This window comes from Pristis pectinata, chromosome 2, assembly GCF_009764475.1.
Source record: "Pristis pectinata isolate sPriPec2 chromosome 2, sPriPec2.1.pri, whole genome shotgun sequence".
NCBI lineage: Eukaryota > Metazoa > Chordata > Chondrichthyes > Rhinopristiformes > Pristidae > Pristis > Pristis pectinata.
In genome coordinates, this window is record NC_067406.1 from 89,419,557 (window position 1) to 89,444,373 (window position 24,817).

General features: G+C 39.3%; 2 protein-coding genes across 9 annotated transcripts in view; one reads left to right on the plus strand and one right to left on the minus strand.

The window, feature by feature from the left end:
• Nucleotides 1-123: 123 nt before the first annotated feature.
• paqr3a (progestin and adipoQ receptor family member IIIa) lies at nucleotides 124-19,417 on the plus strand. 5 transcript variants are annotated; one of them, XM_052044370.1, is made up of 8 exons: nucleotides 131-272; nucleotides 718-906; nucleotides 8,429-8,591; nucleotides 9,730-9,885; nucleotides 12,036-12,090; nucleotides 12,612-12,809; nucleotides 14,350-14,440; nucleotides 16,954-19,417. In XM_052044370.1, the coding sequence occupies exons 1-8, from the start codon at nucleotides 253-255 to the stop codon at nucleotides 16,976-16,978; spliced, it is 897 nt and encodes a 298-aa protein (XP_051900330.1). In that variant the 5' UTR covers nucleotides 131-252; the 3' UTR covers nucleotides 16,979-19,417. The 5 variants fall into 5 exon arrangements, with proteins under 5 accessions (XP_051900310.1, XP_051900330.1, XP_051900302.1 ...); XM_052044350.1 differs by lacking the exon at nucleotides 12,036-12,090 and having other exon boundaries at nucleotides 124-249; XM_052044342.1 differs by lacking the exon at nucleotides 12,036-12,090.
• The window catches only part of bmp2k (BMP2 inducible kinase), a 59,905-nt gene continuing 54,053 nt past the window's right edge, over nucleotides 18,966-24,817 (minus strand). For 3 of the 4 annotated variants that reach the window (XM_052044293.1, XM_052044318.1, XM_052044310.1), the window contains exons 16-17: nucleotides 22,755-22,829; nucleotides 18,966-21,234 (exon numbers count right to left, since the gene is read on the minus strand). In XM_052044293.1, coding sequence (XP_051900253.1) covers nucleotides 19,835-21,234; nucleotides 22,755-22,829 — 1,475 coding nt within the window. In that variant the 3' untranslated portion in view covers nucleotides 18,966-19,834. The remainder of the gene's footprint in view (nucleotides 21,235-22,754; nucleotides 22,830-24,817) is intronic. The other variant, XM_052044301.1, reaches the window with a different exon arrangement.

Below are 24,817 nucleotides of genomic sequence, written 5' to 3' on the forward strand. Positions count from 1 at the left end.
CCCTCCCCACTCCCCCTCACTGCCGTCCCCATCTCCCGTCTCCCCCACACGGCGGTCTCCTGCCTCTTCCACCTCCTGGCCCCTCCTCCCGGAAGCCGCCTCCTGACCACATCCGGCTGAGGCTCGGGAGTGGGCGGGTGGCCGCCCGCGGAGCCTCGGGTGTTCATCCCTCTCCCTTCCCTGCCCTCCGCCCGGGCTGGAGATGAGGGCGCGGCGACGCCAGCAGCAGCAGTAGCGCTGAGGCCGGAGGTGATGGTTCACCTGCTCAGTTGGTTGGTGATCTGGTTAACGGGTGGGTTGTGCGACGAGGAGCTGGGAACGGCCGGCCGCTGCTGTCAGTGGGGCTCGGTGACCGGGAGAGGGGAGATCAGTCAGACCGCCGGGGCTGGGTGGGGCGGCGGCGGCGGCGGCGCCAGGCGAGTTCAAACCAGCAGCGAGTTTCTGGTGTTTACCGGGACGGGCACGGCTCCAGAACACACTCCTGCTTTAATGTTGTGATCCATTTCGGTGGTGTCAGCCTCAGCAGGGGTTTGCTGATTCCTAGTGGCCCCTGGGTGTTGGTCACTTCTTAGACAATAGTTGTGAATTGGTTTCGGATAAGAAAATTATTTTGGCCGTTTTGAGTGTTCGGATAACGTGTTGAATGAGTTTTTCTGGCCATTTGTATTGACCATTAATTGTAAAATCCTGCCTTGTGTTTTGTTTCTTCATTTGCAGCACCATGCCTCAGAAGTTACTTAAAAGTGCCCACTTCATTGAATTAGGAAATTACCACTATTGGCCTGTGCTTGTACCACGAGGTATCCGTCTGTATACCTATGAACAAATTCCATCTTTTCTTAAGGATAATCCTTATATTACAGATGGATACAGAGCTTACCTACCTTCCAAACTGTGTTTAAAGAGGTGGGTTATTAAGTCACAATCCTCTAAATTCTTTCGGAACGTGTTTTTTCAAGTACAATAAAACTCCGTTAATCCAGTACATTTAAAACATTGGTTGTGCGGGATAAGCAGTTTTTTTTTCTAGGTAACTTGATGTTATTCTATCAGTACTCTAACATTTAGTTTACTTTTTATAGCTATCACACATTTTCCAGTTTACCTGGCAAATAAGGGGAGTGTGGGAAACAAGGCCCTGGTAAGTTTCAAGGGAGCTTTGCAAATAGATGTAGATGAGTTTAAACAGAACTCGGGGATCAGGGCCCTGGTAAGTGAGAAGGGAGGGGACTACAGGATCAGCACTCGGTGAACTTGATGCTGAGCCATTGGAATTTCTGAAATTGGAGAACAAATAATTGGAGTTTGGTGCCATCAAACTCGAAAGGTTTTGTACAATGAATGAATGTTGGGGATGCTAGAAATTGAAGAAAGTGGCCTGTCAGTTACAAGATGATGGTTATTAAGCAAATTGTATTATAAAACTCTTAATCTGGCATGCTCTTAACTTTGGTGTGTCACGAACCAGCAACAAAAGAAACACACAGCATGATTCAGTGTTTAAAAACTATTTTATTAATCACTACTTATGATAATACGTAAAATAAAAGTAAAAATGTTAATATGTTAGAATTCCAAAAATGTTAAACCTTGAAAGTTAACCCCAAAACTAAACTCTTCGTGTGTGTGACAAAGTCCCAAACTCCAACTTCCGGAATGGTTCTTAAAGTTCAGTTCCGCAAGTCATAAGGTGAAACGTGAGCAAGGGCTTCTTCAACAACCACCGTTGTCTGAAGGTAAGACGTAGATGTAGAAAAACAGAGAGAGAGTACATACGAAATCCAAATGTTCCACGATGGAACCCAAACGACACTTCAGTGTTTACTCGGTAGTGACTTCCTCACCCCGAAAAGCATCTGAATCGTGGTCGTCCACACAAAAATACCTGTTTCCTTCTACAGGTCAGCAACAAAGTGAACTCCACCGGATTACTTCCAACTTCCATACATGGATTTCTATGGCAGACACAGTTATTGTTTCTCATCCATTGATAGAGAAAACTAGCAGGCTGGTGTCTCTCTCCCTTCTCTCTCTCTCTCTCTCTCTCTCTCCTCCTTCTTCCTTCTTCAACAACGTCATTACGTCCTTTATCTTCTATTGACGTAAGCACGCCCCACACACACATACACACACACTCTCTATCTTAAAGGGACTTTCACTGAGTCCATAACACCTCCCACCTAAAAAAAATTTTTCCCAAGAAAAATTTAACTGCGCATACAGTTAGTAATGTTAATGATTATCATGCTACACAACTACAGACTATCAGATTAGTACAGATACATGTTTCCCATTTAACATCGGGAAAGACAATCAGCAATCACATTATCTTTGCCTTTAATGTGAGTTATCATGAGATCAAACTCTTGCAAAATTAAACTCCAGTTTAACAGCCTTCTGTTCTTGTTTTTGACTCGGCTCAGAAACACCAATGGGTTATGATCTGTATATACAGTCAATGGTTTCTGAGCGGTGCAAACATATACACTGAAATGTTGCAAGGCTAAAACAAGCGACAGTAATTCTTTCTCTATGGTGGAATAATTCTTTTGATGCTCATTAAATTTCTTTGAAAAGTAAGCTACCGGATGGTCAATATCATCAAGGTCACCCTTCTGCAATCACACAGCTCCTGCAGCTTCATCACTGGCATCTACTGCTAATGAAAATGGCTTTTCAAAGTCAGGTGTTTTGAGCACAGGATGGTAGCATAAAATGGCTTTCAGCTTCTCAAATGCTTCTTGACAAGAATCTGTCCAAACAAACTTTACTCCCTTCTTCAGAAGATTAGTTAGAGGAAGAGCAATATCAGCAAAATTTTTACAAAATTTTCGATAATATCCAACCATTCCCAAAAATCTTCTAACAGTCCTCGTACCTGTGGGAATAGGGAACTCAGATATTGCTTGAACTTTTGCCTGAACAGGAGCTTGCTTGCCTTGACCTACAACATAACCAAGATACGTCACAGTGGCATGGCCAAATTCACTTTTAGCCAAGTTAACTGTAAGGTTAGCCTTGGAAAGTCTTTCAAACAACCTTTCTAACGCAGAGATGTGATCTTCCCAAGTATCATTCCCAGTCACTAAGTCGTCAATGTAGGCATCTGTATGGTTTAACCCATGAATCACTGAATTAATCATTCTTTGAAATGTTGCCGGAGCATTTTTCATTCCAAATGGCAAAACATTGTATTCGTACAATCCAGAAGGGGTTACAAAGGCTGAAATCTCCCTTCCTCTATCTGTTAATGGAACACACCAGTACCCTTTTAATAGGTCAATCTTTGTAAGAAATTTTGCCTTTCCCACTCTGTCTATGCAATCATCCACCCTAGGAATAGGGTAAGCATCTGACTTTGTTACAGCATTCACTTTCCTGTAATCTGTGCAAAATCTAACAGTTCCATCAGGTTTAGGTACAATAACACAGGGTGAACTCCAATTTGAAGTAGAATGTCTAATAATATCATTTTCCAACATGTATTTTATTTCCTGATCAACAAGTTTACTTTTTTCCACATTCATTCGATATGGGTGTTGTTTGATTGGTTTTGCATCCCCAACATCAACATCATGGGTAATTATCGATGTTCTGTTTGGAACATCTGGGAACAGATTTTTAAATTTTAAAATTAATTCTCTCATCTGTTGTTTTTGTGAAACTTGTAAATGGTCCAACTTCGTTTCAAGGTTCTCCATGATATTTTGGTTTTTTAGTTTTGATGGAACAATATTTGGTCTAAATTGGCCTTCCTCAACATCAACATCAGGCATTCTAGAAACAACCTTTACATCATCCACCAAAGCCACAACTGAATCCCTCTCATAATAAGGTTTTAGCATGGTTACATGACAGAGTTGTGTTTTCTTGCATCTATCTGGTGTTTTGATTATATATGTTAAATCAGTCACTCGAGATTCAATAACATAGGGTCCAGAAAAACGAGATTGCAATGGATTATTTTGGCTAGGGAAAAATACCAACACCTTTTGCCCCACTGCAAATGTCCTAGGCCGAGCACGTCTATCAAAATATGTCTTCATTCTTATCTGGCTGGTTTTCAAATTCTCTCTCGCTAGCTGGCAGACTCTCTCCAACCGAGTTTTAAATTTTTGGACATAGTCCAACAGACTCAAGTGCACTTCTTCATTAACCCATTGCTCTCTTAACAACTCCAAAGGTCCTCTCACCCTATGTCCAAATACAAGCTCAAACGGACTAAATCCTATTGACTCCTGGATTGATTCTCTAACGGCAAACAAAAGTAAATGGATACCTTCGTCCCAATCCTTTGTGTTTTCAAAGCAATAAGTCTTCAGCATATTTTTGAGAGTAGAATGAAATCTCTCCAGAGCTCCTTGAGATTCTGGGTGATATGCAGATGATACAATCTGCTTTGCTCCCAGCTCATAGACTATTTGTTGAAAAAATTTGACATAAAATTACTACCTTGATCAGATTGGATTTCTTTTGGCAAACCAAACAAGGTAAAAAATTTTAAAAGAGCCTTTGACACCGTCTTGGCCTTAATATTTCTAAGGGGTATTGCCTCTGGAAATCTAGAAGTGGCACACATGATGGTTAACAAATACTGATTTCCAGTCTTAGACTTTGGTAATGGGCCAACACAGTCCACAATCACCTTCGAAAAGGGCTCACCAAAAGCAGGAATTGGTTTCAATGGAGCCACAGGGGGTTTTTGATTTGGTTTACCTACCATCTGACGTGTGGCAGGTTCGACAAAACATCACCACATCCTTTCTCAAACCAGGCCAATAGAATTGTTTCAAGATCTTCCCTACAGTTTTATTCACACCAAAATGACCACCCAAAGGCATACTATGGGCCAGGTTTAAAATTTCATCCCTATAAACTTTTGGAACAACAACCTGATGAATAACTTCCCATTCCTCATTAACAGGAACACGAAGAGGTCTCCATTTCCTCATTAACACTCCATTTTTGACATAATATCCAATTGGCACTTTTTCAATCTCCTCACATGAGAGTGCTTTTTCTTTCAATTCTGTCAACTCAGGGTCCTTTGTCTGTTCCACCATAAAATCCTTCCTGGACAAAGACAAATCTTTAAATTCAGGCTCACTATAAGAATGTTGATCCTCCAGTGAAGACAGAAAAGTCTCAGATAAGGCATCATAATTTTCTTCCTGTTTAGGACTGTCACAAGGAACCACATCAGACTGCACCAGACTGTCTGTCTTGGCTAATGCTCTAGCTCTAGCTCTAGCCACTGCACATGATGGGTAAACATCTGGATCATTCTCAGACTCATCAATCCTTGGTTTGGTTGTTAACCGTACCACAGGAACAATTTCTCCATCTGCAAGGTCATTTCCCAATAACAAAGAAACTCCTTCCACTGGCAACCTAGGTCTTATCCCTATCTCGACTGGTCCTTCTACGAACTTTGACTTTAAAATCACCCTGTGTAAAGGGACAGACATGGTGTCATCTGTAACGCCTCGTATTAGATTTACCTCACCAGTGTCACTTTCTTCACCAAAATTTAAAACACTGTCCAGCAAGAGAGATTGACAAGCCCCCGTATCTCTAAGAATTTTCACTGGCACCTGGGGTGACTCATCATTCAGTGAAACAAAACCCTCTGATGCATAAGAACGGAATTCCTTTCTCACCTCCTCCAACTTTTCCGCTTTTACCTCTTGCAAGGACTGATCTTTAACAGCATCTCCTAAACCTTTTTGATTTTTAATTGCCTGAAAGCAAGCATTGGGCACAGCTTCCTTCCTTTTCTTCAAAAGGGCACAATTAGATATCACATGGCCAGGTTTCTTACAGTAATAACAAGTACGCTCAACCGGTTTCTCCAGCCCTGGCTTCTTTTCATCCTTTCCTTTTTGATTACCTCCCAATTTAATCTCCGGTTTACCTGGATTGTCCTTGTAACTCTTTTGAAAGGCTTTAGGTTGTCCCCATTTGGATTTATGGGTTAAAGCATAATCATCTGCCAACCTCGCAGTTTCTTGTAAAGTTTCCACTCCCTTTTCATTTAAATATGTTGTTAATTCAGCTGGAACACATCTTTTAAAGTCCTCCACTAGTATCAATTCTTTCAATTTATCAAAATCCCCATCTACATTTTTAGCCATGTACCATCGTTCAAAACATATTCTCTTTCCATTGGCAAATTCCATATAAGTCTGATCTGCAGATTTCCTCAAGTCTCTAAATTTTTGTCTATAAGCTTCAGGTACCAATTCATAGGCCTTCAATATAGCTTGTTTTACCTTGGTATAATCAGCTGCATCCTCAGCAGACAAAGCAGAATAAGCTTTTTGAGCTTTACCTTTAATCACACTCTGTACCATAAGAGCCCATCCTTTTCTTGGCCAGTTTGAACTCTCAGCAACCTTTTCAAAATGTTGGAAATACTGATCAACCTGATCTTCCTCAAACGGAGGGACTAATCGAACCTCCCTGCTGGCTGAAAAACCATCATCAGAATCAGATTCCAAACTCTTACGCTTCATTTGTGACTCATGCTGCCTCTGTTTCTCCTTCTCCTCACTATCCAGCTCCATCCTCTTCAATTCCATCTGCTTCATTGCTAGATCAGCCTCTATCTTCATCTGAGTTATCTTTTGTTTGGCCTCTAATTTCTCTCATTCGGCCTCTATCTTTAACTGGGTCTGTTCTCGTTCGGCCTCTATCTTTGCCAGCTGCACCTGTGCCTCAGAAATTGCTATTTCACTGCCAGGAAACTGTTTTAACACTTCCTTCTCAAACACCTTCTTTTCCACATAATGGCCAGCTATCAGTCTCTGAATATCTGCCTTTCTCATAGACTGCTTTACTTCTGTAAGGTTTAACCTTGTAGCAATCTTTATCAGATCATCCTTTTTTGCCACCTCCAATCCCTGTAGGGTTGGTGACTCCAAAAATGCCTTAATATCCATTGCTGCTGGTTTCCACACACACAAGCCAATTAAAAAGAATTTATCAGACCTCCCTCAAAAATCTTTGGATTGAATCCCGAACAAATCTCGTCAATCTGGGGAACGATCCCAGACGACACTCGTTAATCTTTGGATTGGATCCCGGACGAATCTCGTTAACCTTGGGAATGATCCCGGACGAGCCCCCAATTTTGTCACGAACCAGCAACAAAAGAAACACACTGAGCATGATTCAGTGTTAAAAACTATTTTATTAATCACTATTTATGATAATACGTAAAAGTAAAAATGTTAATATGTTAGAATTCCAAAAATGTTAAACCTTGAACGTTAACCCCAAAACTAAACTCTTCGTGTGTGTGTGTGTGTGACAAAGTCCAAAACTCCCAGTTCCGGAATGGTTCTTAAAGTTCAGTTCCGCAAGTCATAAGGTGAAACATGAGCAAGGGCTTCTTCAACAACCACCGTTGTCTGAAGGTAAGATGTAGATGTAGAAAAACAGAGAGAGAGTACATACGAAATCCAAATGTTCCACGATGGAACCCAAACGACACTTCAGTGTTTACTCGGTAGTGACTTCCTCACCCCGAAAAGCATCCGAATCGTGGTCGTCCACACACAAATACCTGTTTCCTTCTACAGGTCAGCAACAAAGTGAACTCCACCGGATTACTTCCAACTTCCATACATGGATTTCTGTGGCAGACACAGTTATTGTTTCTCATCCATCGATAGAGAAAACTAGCAGGCTGGTGTCTCTCTCCCTTCTCTCTCTCTCTCTCCTTCCTTCTTCGACAACGTCATTACGTCCTTTATCTTCTATTGACGTAAGCACGCCCCACACACACTCTGTCTTAAAGGGACTTTCACTGAGTCCGTAACAGGTGCCAGACTGGCAGATTTCTTTGACTATTGATTGCTATTCTGTTTGAAAACTTCTACACACCTTAATGTATTTCTGAGGTGACCCAAAACATCGACTATCCCTTTGCCTCTATAGATGCTGCTTGACCTCTTCGGCAGTTTGCTCCAGATTCCAGCATCTGCAGTCTCTTGTGTCTCCGTCATAAATTCTATTTGTATGTTACACAGTGGTATAATAAATTTTCCAGTGAACTTAAAGGGAGCCTAGGAAACTTGAGCCAGATGATGTTAAAACACAAGGATTTTAGAACATTCAGAGAGCAGATTATAAGAGTTTTACGGTTTATGTGGGGAATGCTCAAAGTAGATGAAGTTATCTAATAGAAGTTAAATGAATGCCAGAAAATGCTCATTTTATAAGCGCTGCTTTGATGAATTTAGGTCTTGTATGTCTCAAACATATTACTAATTTAAAAAGTGCAAAACACCTGAAATAATTGTTAGCATGTTCTGTAGTTCTAACACAGATTTTATATTCATCAGGAGACTTGGGATATGGTCTGAATGTTAAATAGATGTTCTTGTATTTTTTGCTGTGTAATAATAAGCATTTTTCCCTGCAGTCTTTTCATCCTTTCTAATGAGACAGTGAATATTTGGAGTCACCTTCTTGGATTTTTCCTGTTCTTCGGTCTTGGTATTTATGATATGACTATTGTACTTCCTGAAGCAAATGCCTCCAGAGATGATTATGTTATATATTCTGTCTGTCTCTTCTGCTTCCAGGTAAGTGGTTTAGATGTATTTTTTTACTTGAACAGGGATCATTTTCATTTGTTATTGTTGATGCTCCAGTGACTAGAAGGCCTGAAATTTGCCTGACATCTCTGCTAACAACCATTTTTTTATATTAGACCATAAGGAACAGCATAGCTAGCTGGTGATGGGTAACAAAATTATTCTTGTGTGCATCCCCAACCCCCGCCCCCATCTTCCTCCCAAATATTTATAGATCGCGTGGTCTATCTCAGTCTTCTACTGCTTGCTTGGATTGGCAGCACTAGAAGAAAATAACATTTGCAACACCTTTTTAAATCTTTTTGTTATTTCTCCAAATTGTCTGTTGCTGTCCTTGACTCTTTGACTGTGTTTCAAGTTGACAAAGCAAACAAAGATGACACTTTTCCTTATTTAATATATTAGATATCAAATAATGAAATATGGAATGTTTTCAATGAACAAAATTGATTTGTAACGTTATCTCAACATCCAGAAACAGTGGGAGAAGGAAATATTGACCATGGTCTACTGTGGGTTAAAGTCAGTTACTAGAAATTTTACTGTGATAAAAAGAATATCATCGGTAAAATAAAGTGTGGTACAATAAACATCGAGAATGTAATATTCTGAATTGATTCCAGTAATTTTCAATTTTATTTGTAAAAGATAATTGATTCCTATTGATTACATTCAAAGCAATGAATTGCAGTAAAAGCTATAACTGCACAAGTGCAGGATTTGATAGGTGCTGGTTAATCAAGAGTTGGCCCTGCTCTCCTTTGAAAGGCTTCAGAAACTCTAGTTAAAAGTGTGAGTAACGCACTGTTCCTGTATTCTAAGACTTTGACTTTATTTTCTTTGAATATTCTTTTGCTAATGAAAATCTTTTTTTATTTTCCTCTTATTGAAACTACTGTTCTTTCATTTTGAAAGTAGAGTGGTGTAATTGCATGACCAAATATGGCTTGTGATATACCATATTTGAGATGAGTAAGTAAATGTTATTCTAAGATTTGTTTAAAAACTGAAAACCATTCAAATTAGTTTGAAAACAGTTACGTGCTAGATATTGTAATGTGTAACTTTTTTTTACAATATGTATTTATACATCTTATAAATTAATTTGGAGTTTTTGCTTTTATAGGTTTGCATGCTCTGTTCAGTGGGATATCACCTGTTCTGCTGCCATCGCTCTGAGAAAGCCAATCGTCGCTGGTTGGCCCTTGATTATGCTGGGATTGCCATAGGGATTTTGGGCTGTTATGTTCCTGCAGTGTTCTATGCCTTTTACTGTAATGAGGTAAATTGATTTTTTCCCCCCTGCTGTCTATTTAAACTTCTATACAAGTAACCTGAAACAAACCTAAACCTTTGGCATTTTACTAACCAAAATGTTAAACTTAGATTGGAATTCCTATCATATCTATACACAAGCAATATGCACACATGCTTATCGAGCAGGATCAGACCACTTGACTCCTTAAGCCTGCTCCACCAACTGTTATCACGGCTGAACTGTGACCTCAATTCCGCACTTCCTTTTACCTGTGGTAATCTCAGTCCTCTTGGTTAGAGTATCTACCTACTACCTCAAAAAATATTCAAGGATTGTGCTTTCTTCACCATTTGAGGAAGAGACCGCCAAAGGTTCATGATTTTCTTGGGGGGGGAGAAATTTGCCTCATCTGTCTTAAGTAGGTGACTCCTAGTTCTAGAATCTCACAAGAGAGGAAACATCCTGTCAAGCCCCTGGTTTTGATGATGTCGCTGCTCATTCTTCTAAATTCCAGTGGATACAAACCTAGCTTGTCCATCCTTTCCTAATAGTGACAACTGACTGTTTAAGAAATGACTGATAAATCTTCTGACTTCCCATACATTAACATCCTTCCTTAAATAAGCTGACCCAGATCCCTCTGCGTCTCAGAGCTCTACCATCTCTCATCATTTGGATAATGTACTTTTTATTTTTATGCCAAAATGGACAATTTCATTTTTCTCCACATTTACTCACTTTGCCAGAGCTTGGTCCTCTCACTTAAGCAGGTGCAAAGTTACATCCCCGAACAACTTTCTTATCTTTGTGTCATCAGCAAATGTTAGTGCTTTCATACGTCTATATAAATTGTAAAAATCTGAGGCCCCAGCACTGACCCCTGTGGCACACCACTTAGTCATACTGCATGGAAACAGATCATTTGGCCCAACCTATCCATGCCAACCAAGATGCCTGTCTAAGCTTACTAACCATGCCTTGTACATTCTCATCCAAATTGTTGATATTAGGTGACAAACAACAATGGGCCCAGCACAGACCCCTGAGGCACACTATTAATCACTGGCCTCCAGTCTAAAAAATCAACCTTCCGTCATCACACTTTGCTTCATACCATCAAGCCAATTTTGTATCCACTCAGCTAGATATTCCTGGATCCCATGCAATCTAACCTTCCAGAGCAACCTACCACTGCAGAACTTTACCAAAGGCCTTCCTGGTCCATATAGACTACATTTACCACACCTGCCCTCATTGACCTTTTTGGTTATTTCTTCAAAAAACTATCAAATTTGTGAGGCATGATCTTCCCTTGCACAAAGCAGTGCTGACAACCTGTCTTTCCAAATGCGTGGATATCTTATCCCTCAGAATCCCCTCCAACAACTTATCTACCACAGATGTTGGGCTTGCTGGTCTATAGTTCCCAGGTTTTACTTTGCAGCCTGTAAAGGCACAACATTAGCTATCCTCCAGTCTTTCAGCACCTCACCATTGCTAGCAATGATGCTTATATCTCAGCCAGGGCACCTGCAATTTCTTCTCTAGCTTCCCAGTGTTCTTGGATTTACCTGGTCACGCCCAGGAGATTTATCTACCTCCATACACTTTAAGATGTCCAGTACCTCCTCTAATGTGGACTACCCTTGTGATGTTCCCATTAACTTTCCCAAGTTCCCTAATTTTCATGTCTTTCTCCACCATAAAAACATGGAAATGCTCATTGAGGATCTCACCCTTCCCCTGCAGCTCCACACATAGATGTCCGCTTTGGTCTTTGAAAGGCCCAATTCTCTCCCTTTTACTCTTTTTCCTTTAATATAATATGTTGCATATTGCCATCTAGAAAAGGGCCTATTTACGCTTCTGTTTCCAGTTAGCCAGCCAAGTCTTCTGTCCACACTAATGTTGCCTCTTGCACCATGAATCTTTACTTTCTGCAACAATCTTTGATACAGCAATTGATCAAATGCCTTCTGGAAATCTTAGTCCATTCCCTGGTTTCCCTTTATCCACAGCACATTATTTTTTCCGAAGAACTTAAGTAAATTGATCATGAACGTGATTTACCTTTTAGAAAACCCTGCTTGCTTTGTGTAATTATCTTTAACTTTTTTTTAAGTGCCCTTTGATAATATTTTTAATAATAGCTTCTAACATTTTCCCTATTACAGATAAGCTTACAATTCCTGTTTCAAAAAGGGAGGAAGACAAAGGAAGTACAAGCCGGTATTTGTTGTTTTCCAATCTAATTGAATCTTCCCCTAATCAAGGGAATTTTTGAAAATTAAAACCAAAACATCATTTACCTTACCAGCCATATCTCTTAAGATCCTAAGATCAAGTCCATCAGGACCCAAAGACTGTTAGCCCAGAACTCCAACAGTTTGCTAAACACCACTGCCCTGGTGATTGTAATCTTCCTGGCTTCCTCCTCCTCAACTATTTCTGAGGTTACTTGCATGCTCACAGGAGAATCTTGCCTCTCTCAAAATTTGCTTCACCTTGGCCACTTTAATAAGAGTAAATTATCTTTGTTAAAGACAAATGAACCACACATGAAAACTGTACTTCTGTACTAAATTGCTTAACTGGGTACCAAAACCTTATCAATACTTCCAGAAATGCTATTTGCTCAACTATCAGAGTTTCACAATTAATTGAATTATCAACCTCCATTTGTAGCAGTTCTCCTAAATGTGAACCTGTTTGTAGAGTTAATATGTTGCACTTTTGTCTTCTGTGCTTAGTTTTGGCGACAGGTGTACTTAATAATGGTGCTGGCTATGATATTGGCAGTATTCTTTGCACAAATACATCCCTATTACCTCACTCAGCGGTGGTACAGCTTGCGTGCACTCATTTTTTGCTGTGTTTCTGCGTATGGGTTGATCCCAACAATTCATTGGATTTGGCAGAATGGAGGGATGAGTGCACCCATAGTTCAGGTAAGTGTAACAAAAATGAGTAAACAGTAGTACAGAATTTAGTACAATTGATACATTTGATATTAACAAAACTCCATTCTGGATTTGCCATTATAGCAATCAAATATTGCATTAACATCTGTCGAAAGCCCAGTATGCTCAGTTTAATAACATACTAATATAGTAATTATCTACTCTGTAGTTCAGATTTAACTTTACATTTGGCCCAAAATATTTAACATTAATGGTTAATACTGGTATTCTTAAATATTTCAACTAGGTGGTGTATTTGCATGATGATCCACAGCATAAAAGAACCCATTCACAGTCAATATTCTACTAAGGCTGTCATTGGGACTGTATTTGCAAGAGGATCTTGTGGAACCTAGGCCTATCTCCACTGGAAAGAAATCTGCAAAAGTTTAATCCTGAGATTTCTTTGCATATCTATAATCCCACATTATGGATATACATTGTGTAGAGCAGATATTTTAACACTGCTCTCAAATAATATCTAATGTAGCAGCCTTCTCAGAATGGTTATTTTGCCAAAAAAAATCATGTGGTTGGTTGGGAAAAAAACACCATTGAAGAATATACTGTAGTTTAAGGGGACATTTGAAAATTGATTGGAAAGGCAGTAATCTTTAGGAAGAAAATTCAAGGGAAAAGACATAGTGGATCTGGACCTTGCAGCTAACAATTGAGCAGGGGAGCTATGGAATAAGCAAAAAATGATGGAAAGCATGCGCAGTAACTGAAGGGATCTGCTGAAATAGATTTGCATTTAACAGGAGGGATTGAAAGAAATAACAAGAATCTTGATAGCTGTGACACTGGAGCATAGGAGGGTGGAGTTTGATGGCAGACATGGAAATCTGAAACAAAAACAGAAAATACTGTAAACGCTTGAGTCATTCAGCATCTTTGGAAGGAGAAGCAGTTAACTTCACATCGAAACCCCTAGATCAGAACTGTTAAGGAAAAGCAGACTAATTTTAAGTTGCAGAGAAGGTTTGGGGGGGAAGGGCTAAGGCAAAGGGAATATGGGATGGGGATGAGGCCAGAAATGCCACAGGGTAAGTAATAATTGATGGGTCATTGTAGACAGCTAAAGCTAAAATATAGATTAAAATGTTGTGCAACATTGTTAATCCAAATGACCACTACTGTTAATCTAAATTAGGCATCTTTTTTCTTCTCTTTCCCCCACCCAAATGCATCCTTTTCTTGCAGCCCATTTGGTAGTTTTGACTTGTTATCAAGAACCCATGCTCTAGACTTCCTTCCCTGAAGCCTAACCACTCTGACCAAGTTTTTAATTCAACCCTTTTTGCTCCTATTTCAACTTTATCTGAGTGAACTATGAGAAGTTCTTGGGGACATTTTTCTACATTATTGACATGTAAATACAGGCTGTTCTTAATATGGAGAATTTCAATGAAAATTGTTCACAAAAATTAACGTAATTGGTGTTGAAAGGCTGAATTATCCGCAGATAAGAATGAATGCCAGTTCACAAATTCAATTTTTTTTTTACTGTAACTCAATGTCTTTTCAGGCACTTGTTCCACGCATATTTGTGATGTATTTCATGGGTGCAGTGGCTTTTTTTCTCTACGTCACAAAAATTCCAGAAAGATATTTCCCAGGTGAGCATGAACAAGTCTTCTTCACATACTGAATGCAAGTTACTGACAAGAATAGCATTTATTACTATCCTTGTTTTCTCCATATAGTAACTACTATGCCCATGGTGCTTTTAAATATGGAGTTGTGGGATTTTAATTTTTAATCAGCTTTTCAATTTGTAGAATTACCTGAAACAGGTTGCAGTACAAGATGCTGTAGACTGGGACTTGCTATGGGGATTGTCTCAAAGTTACACCAATGCAGGCCACATGCGTGAAAATCAGGTATCCAGAAGAGCATTCCATGATGTTCAGAATCACAATAGTTAGAGTACCGGAAGAGGCCATTCAGTGTCAAGTTTTACTGGCTAAGACCAATTCAGCTAGTCCCATTCCCTTGCTGTCTTTCCCCATAGCCCTGCAAATTCATTCCTTTCAAATACTTATTTTGAAGACTGCAGTTGAATCTAGCATTACTATTGCTCTTGACAATGCACAATGGAAATTGTGCAATAGGTATGAGGGGATGGGTATTGGGAAAAGACATGGATTATCTGCCACTATACCTTTAAATGGCCAGTATTTAAAGAAATGTACATTTTCTGCAAATCATGTATTGAGGCACAAATGAACAGGAAAAGTGGTCTATCCGTGGTTGATAAATTAAAGATAGTACTAAATCCAAAAGAGGAAGTAGTGAACTGCTGAGAAACAGGCTGTAAAAACTTCTGTAGATATGCCTTCAATGTATTTTTAAAAAAGGGCAAAAGTGTGTAGTTAGGTGGATGAATTTATAGTGGGGAATGGAACACCTTTGTCTATCTTCACAGAATGCATGTCAGAAGTTCTAGAGAACCAAGGGTGTATGAGAATGAGGAAATAAAGTAAATAGGTATACTGACAAAATAGTACTAGATAAATTTGAGACTAAAAGCTGATGAGCTATTTGAGAGATTGCTGTAGTGATAGTGAATGCCCTGATCTTTCTGAATTCTGTAGATTTTGGAATTGTTCTTGTAGGGTGGTGGGGAGAGATGGGAAGCAGGGGAAGAGAATTTCAAATTCTCCACACTGGAGGTCTGTGGAAGCTGATTCAGAGTTCATTCAAAACATTGAATATGTTCGTATTAAGTTTATCAAGGGATATGGAGATAGTGCAGGAAAATGGCAGAGGTAGTACTTGCAGCATAGTTTTTCCTGTCATTTTTGGTTCTTTTGCCAATTACTTTAATTCTTTGTACCCTTACTCTTGACTCTTGCATCAGTGAGAACAATTTCTACCCAATCTACCTCTAAATCTGTGCACCCTCTCCAAACTTTTCTAAGTGTGACACCCAGATGTGGACACAATATTTCAGTTATGGTCAAAGTGTTTCAGAATATTCTGTGTCTCGATGTGCAGGGTTCCATATGCCTTAACCACTTTCAACTATTTTTGCACCAGTGTGTCTCTTGTACCATTTTAGAGTTGTGCCGTCATCTTATTGCCTATTCTCATTCACCATACAAGATTTAACATTTCATATTTATCAACGTAACATTTCATTTTCCACATTCACCCATTCCACCAGATTACTGTCATTTCTTTGAAGTCCATTATTATTCTCTTCAGTTTGCCCTAAATTTTGTCATCTGCATATTTGGAAACTACACCCTCCATATTCAAATCATTAATGTAAAGAAAAGCACGTCCTAACACTGACCTTTGGAGAATTCCACTGTGCACTTGCCTCTTGGATGAAACAACCTTTTCACTACTACTACTGTTTCCTGTTACTTGGGTCAATTTTCTGTCTGTGCCATTACATTCAGTGGGTATATCATGCCCTGGTTTAACTTCCCAAAATGCATCACTTCACATTTGTTTGAGTTGAATTCCGATTGCCTTTCCCAGTTGATCTAGATCCTATTATAACTTTAGACAACCACCTTCACTCCACCACCCCATCAATTTTGGGGTGATCTGTAAACTTACTAATACTGCTATCTACATGGTCATCCAACTCATTAATAGATATGACTGACAACAGGGTATCCAGCAACAATCCAACAAACTACTTTTGTAGTCAGCTGGACAATTGATTTAGCACAGTATTACTTCCTCCAGCACATCAACATTTTGAAAAAGTATACTCCTGTTTAGTGTATTATTTAAGGAAATTTATTGCGGCTGAATGAGAATAATAGGGAGGATATCAGCAATCCCTACACTAAGCTGAACTGAAAACTAGGTTACTAAGATCCTCAATGTATGAAGAGTACTTGGTACGCATGTTTAGAAAGTATTTTGCATTTAATTTTCTACTTTGATTTATAGAACAGTATCCCAAATTCAAAGCTTCAATAAATTTTGCTAAGCAATAGGAATTAAAGTTTTGTATTGGAAGTTAAGACCTTAATGTTGTAATATAGAAAATTGTTTTTCCACTAATGTCATTTTGCTCTCTTCATTGATTTAAAGATAAGCACAAAATAGTATATAGTGATATTCTTCATTGAAGTAAAAGTTGCTAATGCTTTTGTACCTTTTGCAGGGCAGGTGAACTACATTGGTTCTAGTCATCAGTGCTGGCATGTCCTTGTTGTCCTGATGTTTTATTGGTGGCACCAAACTGGAGTGTATATTACACAGTATAGACACAACCAGCCCTGTTCTGAATTAATCAGTACATAGAAGATGCTGTTATGTAAATTTCCTTAAGTGCCTATTGAGAATCTGTAGTCATACACTGAGTGGGGAAGAGAGCATTTTTTTTAATTGTTCATTTGATAATTGTTCTGTGCATGCATAGACACTTTATTTAAATAACAAATGGATATTTGGCTTCCTGACTTGAGCAGTCAAAATTAATTATTTTGCCATAGCCTTTGAAGGCATCTTTAACACCCATAAAGCAATTCTTGAAATGTATTTAAAACTGGAAAATCAGTGTACACATGACTTAATGGCCAGGACTTAATTTTATTTAAAGACAAGTTGTTGGTTGACCTGTAAGGTTACTTAGATGGCATTTTTAAAACTGTTGCACTGTATTTTATTAGTCCTGCTTGGAAGGCCAAGGATTCTTAGGGGGTCAGCTCATACATTTGGTTAATGGTTGGGCAAAATTAAGCTTCACTACCATTTTTGTATTCATGCAAATTTGAAGCCACCTTTCAGCAATGCAATTATAATGTTTCTGAGCTACTTAGTCAAGTTTGCTGAGAAGACTAAGTCCCATTTCCACATAACATGGAAAATGAAAGGGCAAAACTTATTGAAGTTAAAGCACATGGATATAGTATTGTCCTAAAGAATAGAAATGGGAAAAGAACTGGTACTTATTTAAAATTACCAGGCCTGTAATGATCAGGGAAACAATTAGAACATGTATTTAATGTTGAAGTATAGCATTTTCAGAGAATACTATTATAATGGATGTCACTGGCTTGAAGTGACTCAGCTGTACCACAATTACTTCAGGTGTTTTAAGTGACAAAATCTAATTGGGACTCTACTACAGATAGAGAGTACATCCAATACTTTGTGCAGTATAATTCACACAAAGTTAAGGGAGAAAGGTGGTTACCACCCACCCTTCTACTGTTGTACAAGTGAGGAGGTGAAGTAGGCAACTAATTCATCCTTTTAAACTGGGCCAGGCCAAATATTAGAGCAGAGCAAGGTTATAGTTCTTCATCAAAACATTATGTCTGTCATGTTTACCAAAATACAAATTTAGGTAACTACAAAGTATTACTGAACACTTGATGATTTGTATATTTTTACAAACATATCCAGAGCATCAATTATAAAAATCAATTTATGGGTTAAGTGCAATTTTTTAAAAAAATTTTTGCATAGAAAATAGTTTACCAAAACAACCACTGTTCTTTTGAATATCTGTTTTGTTGAAATAACCATTTTTCTTGTTTTCACTCTTACATTTTTACTACTTGCCCTCAGGACAAGCTGGAAAATGTAGCTACTAAGTTTTTTTTTGGTTTTTGCGGGGTGGGAGGGGGTGGGAAGAAAGATTGGTGGGGGAAAGAGTTGGGTTCACCCTAACGTGAACTCTGCTTTTCCTGTGACTCAGTGCTGGTTTTGTCAAATAAATTTTTTTCAACAAAGCTGAATTATTACTGATTTGCATCAATTCTTTCAAAATCCACATTAATTACAAAATGTCTATCAAGTCCACCATAACAAAAAAACAAGTTCAAGGCATCTTCCTGCACTAGGCAGTTCATCCTGCTTGATTTACTCACAATGCTTATGGCATTGAAAAAATGTAGAATACCAAGATGCTTATTCTTCCCCTGCATCTCTCTCCCTCCTCCCTCTTTAAACCCTCCCACCCTCAAGCAAAATCAAAAGTAACTAGGCAACATGTTAAATAAGTAGTTTCTGTAAGTTGGGCAGGGTACACAATCAATTATTTTGCATTAAATTTCCAAAGCTGAACTTCAGCCTCTTACTAACTTAAAATTCCACAATTACTCTAGGAACCAAAAACAATGAACTTAGCACTCAAGGTGCTTAAATAAAATTTCCTTACTCAAGACATTTAACCATAATTTCAAGTGGAATTTATTGCAGGTATCAATGAATAAAGGGAGTGTGGCAATCCAATCTCTCCAACTGTTAAATTTTCATTTAACAATACAGTTTGCAAAGAAAGTAAATATGAGTGAAGCTCCCCATGTGTTATGCAGTGGAAAGAAAACCACTAAATATAAATGATAGATTTAACAAATTTTAAACTATTAATACAAAAAAAAGAGACTCAAGTCTCCAAATCTGAAAAGTGCACTTTAACTGTATCGCAGCAATAAAAAGACTATGTACTGGATGTTTGATTTCCATTCACACAAAAGCAGCCTGGCCAAATGCAAGCATTAAAACATGACAGACTTAATACAGGGGCACTTAGACTCCAGTTTTAAGCATATAGTTGTCTGGCTTAACCGTGGCTGCATATTATCACATTACAAACAGCAAAACATGTGGCATGATACTTTGCTAGTCTGAGGATTATTCAGTATATTCTGCAGAGGAAATCATTGAATCTTTCTACCTCAGAAAAAGCAAAATGCATAGACTACACAATCAAGTCCAACTTCGCCACTTGGTGATTTCAAATGCTAGCTGTTTTTAGTTCTGCAAGCTCACATTTTTATGGATTTTTATGCAATGTTTCCAAGATAAAATAATTACGAGTTGCAGCAGGAAGTTATAAATCCCTTAAAACATGAAAGCAGGAATGGAATGGATTGTACACAGTCTATTTCCACAGATTTTTGAGTGTCAGCTGGGATTTCCCCCTCTACAATGGCTCAGAGGTATTGAGTAGCATGGGGAAAAAAGCCCTGCTCATAAGGCCTTGTGGTGGAAAATTAGCTTTAACAAAGCAGATAATCTTTTCTATTGGAAGACTATTGTTTGGAAGGAAATGGTGCTGCACCAAATGGATCAAAATCACCATGTTGATGTGCACTGTGTAAAACTAGTTCAGTAAAGGGCACTGCACCAAAATCATCAGTTTTTAGCCCATCTCCAGCATGAAATGCGCCATGTACAGAACTAGGTCTGGATCTGTTAGCAACAGGATTGTGGTCTCCTCGATCACTTAGACCTTGGTACTGAGAGTTTCTGGCAAGGTCTTGTGGATGGAATGGCTTGGCACCAAATGGGTCAAGCAGGCTTTCATCAGCAGCCAATAAATGGCATTGCTCCTTTCCATCTGTAAGTGCCACACCAATATTCTCCTTAGAATCAGATGTATTCAAGAGTTCGTTGCTACTTTGTGAATCACGCCTCCCTACTTTTTTGTGCCTGCGTACTCGCTCTGGAGTTCTATAATTAGGTTTGGAAGGTTTTCTTGTAGTTGTTGGTGTGCCATGGTGGCGTTTTCCATTTCCACCAGAAGATTCCTGTTTGGTGCGACGTTGTCGAGAAGAAAGTTTCTGTAAACTGCGCTGCTTCAATCTGTGTTGCTGACAAGCTGTGACCTCCTCAAAAGGAATATGTCCAAAAGCATCCTCTTTGCTTTCCTCTCTATGCTGAGCAGGCTGAAGTGGCTGGAATGGAGTGGAGCCAAACATGTCCACATCATTAGGCGAAATAGGTGGTGTTTGTGTGAGAGTACCTTCAACATAGTAAACGGGATGAGGTAATTTTCTGGTAAAAGGCGCATTACTGAATACATCAAACTCTTCCTGCTCCTTAAGAGCAATTGTTTTGAAGGGTGCCTTTTGAATACTATCTTTATTCTCCATTCTTTTGTCAAGTTGCATATGCTGCTGCAAACCAACAAATGGCACAGCACCAAACATATCTACTTCATCTTGAGTTTTGACTCCTTTGATTTGAGGTGAATCTGGAGGGGTGATGAGTGCTGTTGCAGACTCTACACTTGCAATACTTTCACCATCAGCATTGTATTCTGAACCTTGTTCTGTTACAGAAGATCTTCCTTTATTCTGATCAAAATCAGAATCAGAGCTATGCTTTTCTTCCTCACCCACTTCTTCATCTTCATCAGATTCCATTAGCAGAGGCCTCTGCCCAAACGTTTCTGCTTCTACATCATTGAACTCTCCATGTTCACTGTGGAACTCATCCTCCTCTTGTTCTTCCTCTTCACTGCTCTGAGGAGTAGGTGGGTCAGACTCAAAATCACTGTCTGAGTCTTCTCCATTTTTTTTGTTCTGCAAGATATTTGGATCATTTTTTTCTTTGCTCTGGTCACTGAGTGGAAGAATATGTCTTTGTGTTTTAGCTTTAAATGCACAGTCTGAAGTTTCCACATTTTCTTCACTTCTTGCATTTGATCCTAAGGAGAAATAATATTTATACCATAACTAAATTGTTAAGACATTTTTTTTTAGGAAAACAAACAGGAATATGTTAAGCTAATGTTCTTAATGCTTTGAAACACAGCTGAGCAGAAATCCAACTCAACTGATAAGAACAAGTTCCGAGTGCTAACAATAAGGATCTTATTCAAAATTAGTTTGAATCCAGTTTCTAGCAGCAAATGTAAGCAAGGATCTTCATTAAAGAGACTTAGAGACCAAGAATAGTTGCTTCCAGTTGTACACAAGTGGTATTCTTGTAACACTCAAATGCAAGAATGTTGCTGGGTTCTAAACATGCAATTATTTGAAACTGGGTTCTCCAAGTAGAAGTCTTCTACCTATCTTAAGTACAATATTCACAAAAAAAAGTATCTCAACACAAGCATCAGAAAGTATTAATCAAGTTTTTTCTGAAGTCCAACAGCTAGAGTACAGTGAAAGAACACCTCTGTCAAGATATCAGACAGTAATTTACGCATTTTCAAATCCCACCATAAAAGTGGAATACAATTCAGAGAAATTAAATCAAAGAGTTGGTAATGGTGACCATGAATCTACAGAAATGTTGTAAAATTCCTTGTTCATTAATGCCTCTCAGGAAACGAAAGGAAATTTGCTGTAATTACCCACTCCTACCTATTTGTGACTGGAGACCACATCAACGTGCTCTTAACAGTGACCTAACCACTCAATGAACTAGCTTCACAAGCCCTTCAGTTGTATATCTGACACACTAAAGAATAAAACCAGACAGACCACCCAGTATTCACTAATGTATCAAGTCCAGTTGATTCACTAACCTCTGGGCTCTGGTTATTAGGAGTGCTGTCCCACAGTCTGGTCAAGCAAAATCAGATGACTGCACTTGCAAAAAATCATACATTTCAGTAAAGTTAGAGCAATGATGGTGGGCAATTGAGGGGCTCCTCCATTGTCAGGAGCCCATGCAATCTTGCCCTATTGTTAAGGAAAAACAAAAATCACTTAGCAGGACTGAACAGGCATTTCCTACAAGATGGAGTGCAAAGGGGAAAGAAGTGCAGAGGAAAGAGTGAGAGGGGTATCTGATGAAGGGAAGGGGATCAAAGAGCAAGTTAATATTGGAGGTTACAGCTAAGGGACACACTGAAGGAGATTCAGGGATGGGGAGGTTTGAAAGGTCAAGGGCAGAGTAGGGAAAGCCACATGGCTGCAATAGACAAGGCCATCTGTACCCCAGTCTGTGTGCACATTTACTGATGGATGCCTACATGTTAATATCTATGCTGCAGAGCCTAGTCTCCAACCCTTGTGGATGATCTTACCACATGTTCTTGCTTCGTCAAACTCGTGACAGCTGATGTGCGAAGTCCTACCCACATTGAGAAGTGACATACAAGTAACCTCCACTCCTTAAATGCAAAGTTTAGGAACTGCAATGTCAGAACCCTCACAAGCATCAACAGAAGACCTGAACATTGCTATGCTATCGCAGTATGGGAATTTAGATACCTACTGCCTTGGTGTGTGTACTGCCATCTGCCTGTTGTCTCAAGCATGGCAGTGATGCTATCGTCAAAGTGTCTATGTTCTGAAAAAAAAACAAACCAGATCAGAAACCCTAGCTTCATAGAATGTTTCCCCACACCCCCATCAAGAATGAGCTAATTCAATGCTCTGTGGAATGGGAATGAGTCATGACTCTCCAAACCCACTCCCAAAGCAGAACCAGCACGGTTTTGGTCATCAGCAAACACACTCCAACCCTGGAAGCTTCAGATAAGGCCAGAGGTCTTTGGACAAATCTTGGTCTAAATCTCAGGGTGATGAACGACTTCAGTGCCAGAGTCAGGAAACACCAATTACTACTTTCCAGAGAATTGTTCAAACAGAGAGTAGGGAAGCTAACGCCAATGGAATTGTTCTGATAACAAAATGCCTGCAGCATAGTCTTCTTCTAGAGAGAAAAGCACAAGACCTCATAGCAACACTCCTAATTCAAGGGCTCTATGTCATCAACTTATTGTCTGGACCACATGAGAGAATGGGCTTTACGAATAACATCCATAAAACAAAAAGGCACACTATCAACCTGTCTCCACTGTTCAATGCCACATCCTCACAATAAAGGTCTGCAATGAGACTTGGAAAAATGCAGACTATTTCCCTGACTTGTAGACTTGTAAGCTGCCTCTCAATGAAGACAGGCACGGAAGAAATTCACTATTGCCATTTGTGTTCCGTAAGGTTTTAAGATCAAGACTTCAAACTCAGCACAATACATATTCCTTAATATTTACTAGTGGGATAAGTGAACTAATGTCAGCATTCTCATACAAGCCAAGATCCTTTAAATTCTCAGTCAATTATGACAGGTAGGCCGTCATTTGCATACCCAGTGCCAGACTCCAGAAACAGATACTCTACTCCAACCTCTGTCACAGTAAAGCATTACCAGGTGGAGAGGGGAAATGATTCATGGATATTCCTTAAACCTCCTTGAACATGTGTAATATCCCTCCAACATGTGTCATAACCACTCGAAGATGATAAAACACATTCAGGATGGAATTAAGAATATTTGCCAGAGTACACAGAAGCTCAGCATTAACGCAGAAGGAAACCACCATCTCCCTCCTGCCCCATCATGCACCTCCTATCCCATGTGCAGCAGAATCTAGATTCCACTTTGACCCCTTTAGTGCCTCAGAAGCCAAAGGACTGGAATGGAAGTCAACCTAGACAGACTGAGCAAGAAATATTTGACAGACCACCTGGCAAATGACTTCAAAACCATCTCTGTATACCATCTTATCCCATCAGCAGGTTGTATACACCAGAAATGGCCACAGAGTACATGGCAGTGAAATACCCTGGGAGACCTCAAAATACCCTGGGAGATAAGCTCATGGACAAGGAAATCACCTCTTGCTAGCATCCTTCTTCAGCTAATGTGCCTCCATGTTGAAAGATACTTGAAAACATCAAACAAAAGTAGCAAGAGCAATGATTTTACCCTGTGTGGACTTCACATATATCAAAAGCATCTTAATAGCTCTACTACTGCTGGGCTGTTGAATTCTTACATCTGCCAGACTAGCTCTTCAACAGTTGTGAGCAAATCAAAAAGGGACAAACCAACCTAGCTGCATCCTCACCAACTTACTTGCTACAAATTCACCTATCCTTAACAACACTGGCAGAGAACAAGGTTTTGTCTTCACACCAAGGACAGCCCTATGTCAAATAATGTAGCACTACCATTTTGCCAAATAGGATACACTCAGAACAGAGCTGGTAGCTTAAAAGTGGAGATTCATGAGGCAGTGTGAGCCATTAGCAAAAGTAGAAATACATTCCACCACAATCTGCAACCTCATGGCCCAGTAATGTATTATTACAAACAGGTCTTGGGATTAAAACTGATCTAATGCGTAGGATATGCCAGAACCAGCATCAGCCATATCTGAAAGTTAGGTGCCATCCTGAAGGAGCAAGGACAACATACATGCTCAGCAGCAAAACAGTATGCAAAAGACAAAGCAAAGCAGCCACAAAAATGACAAAGTCAATCAAAGT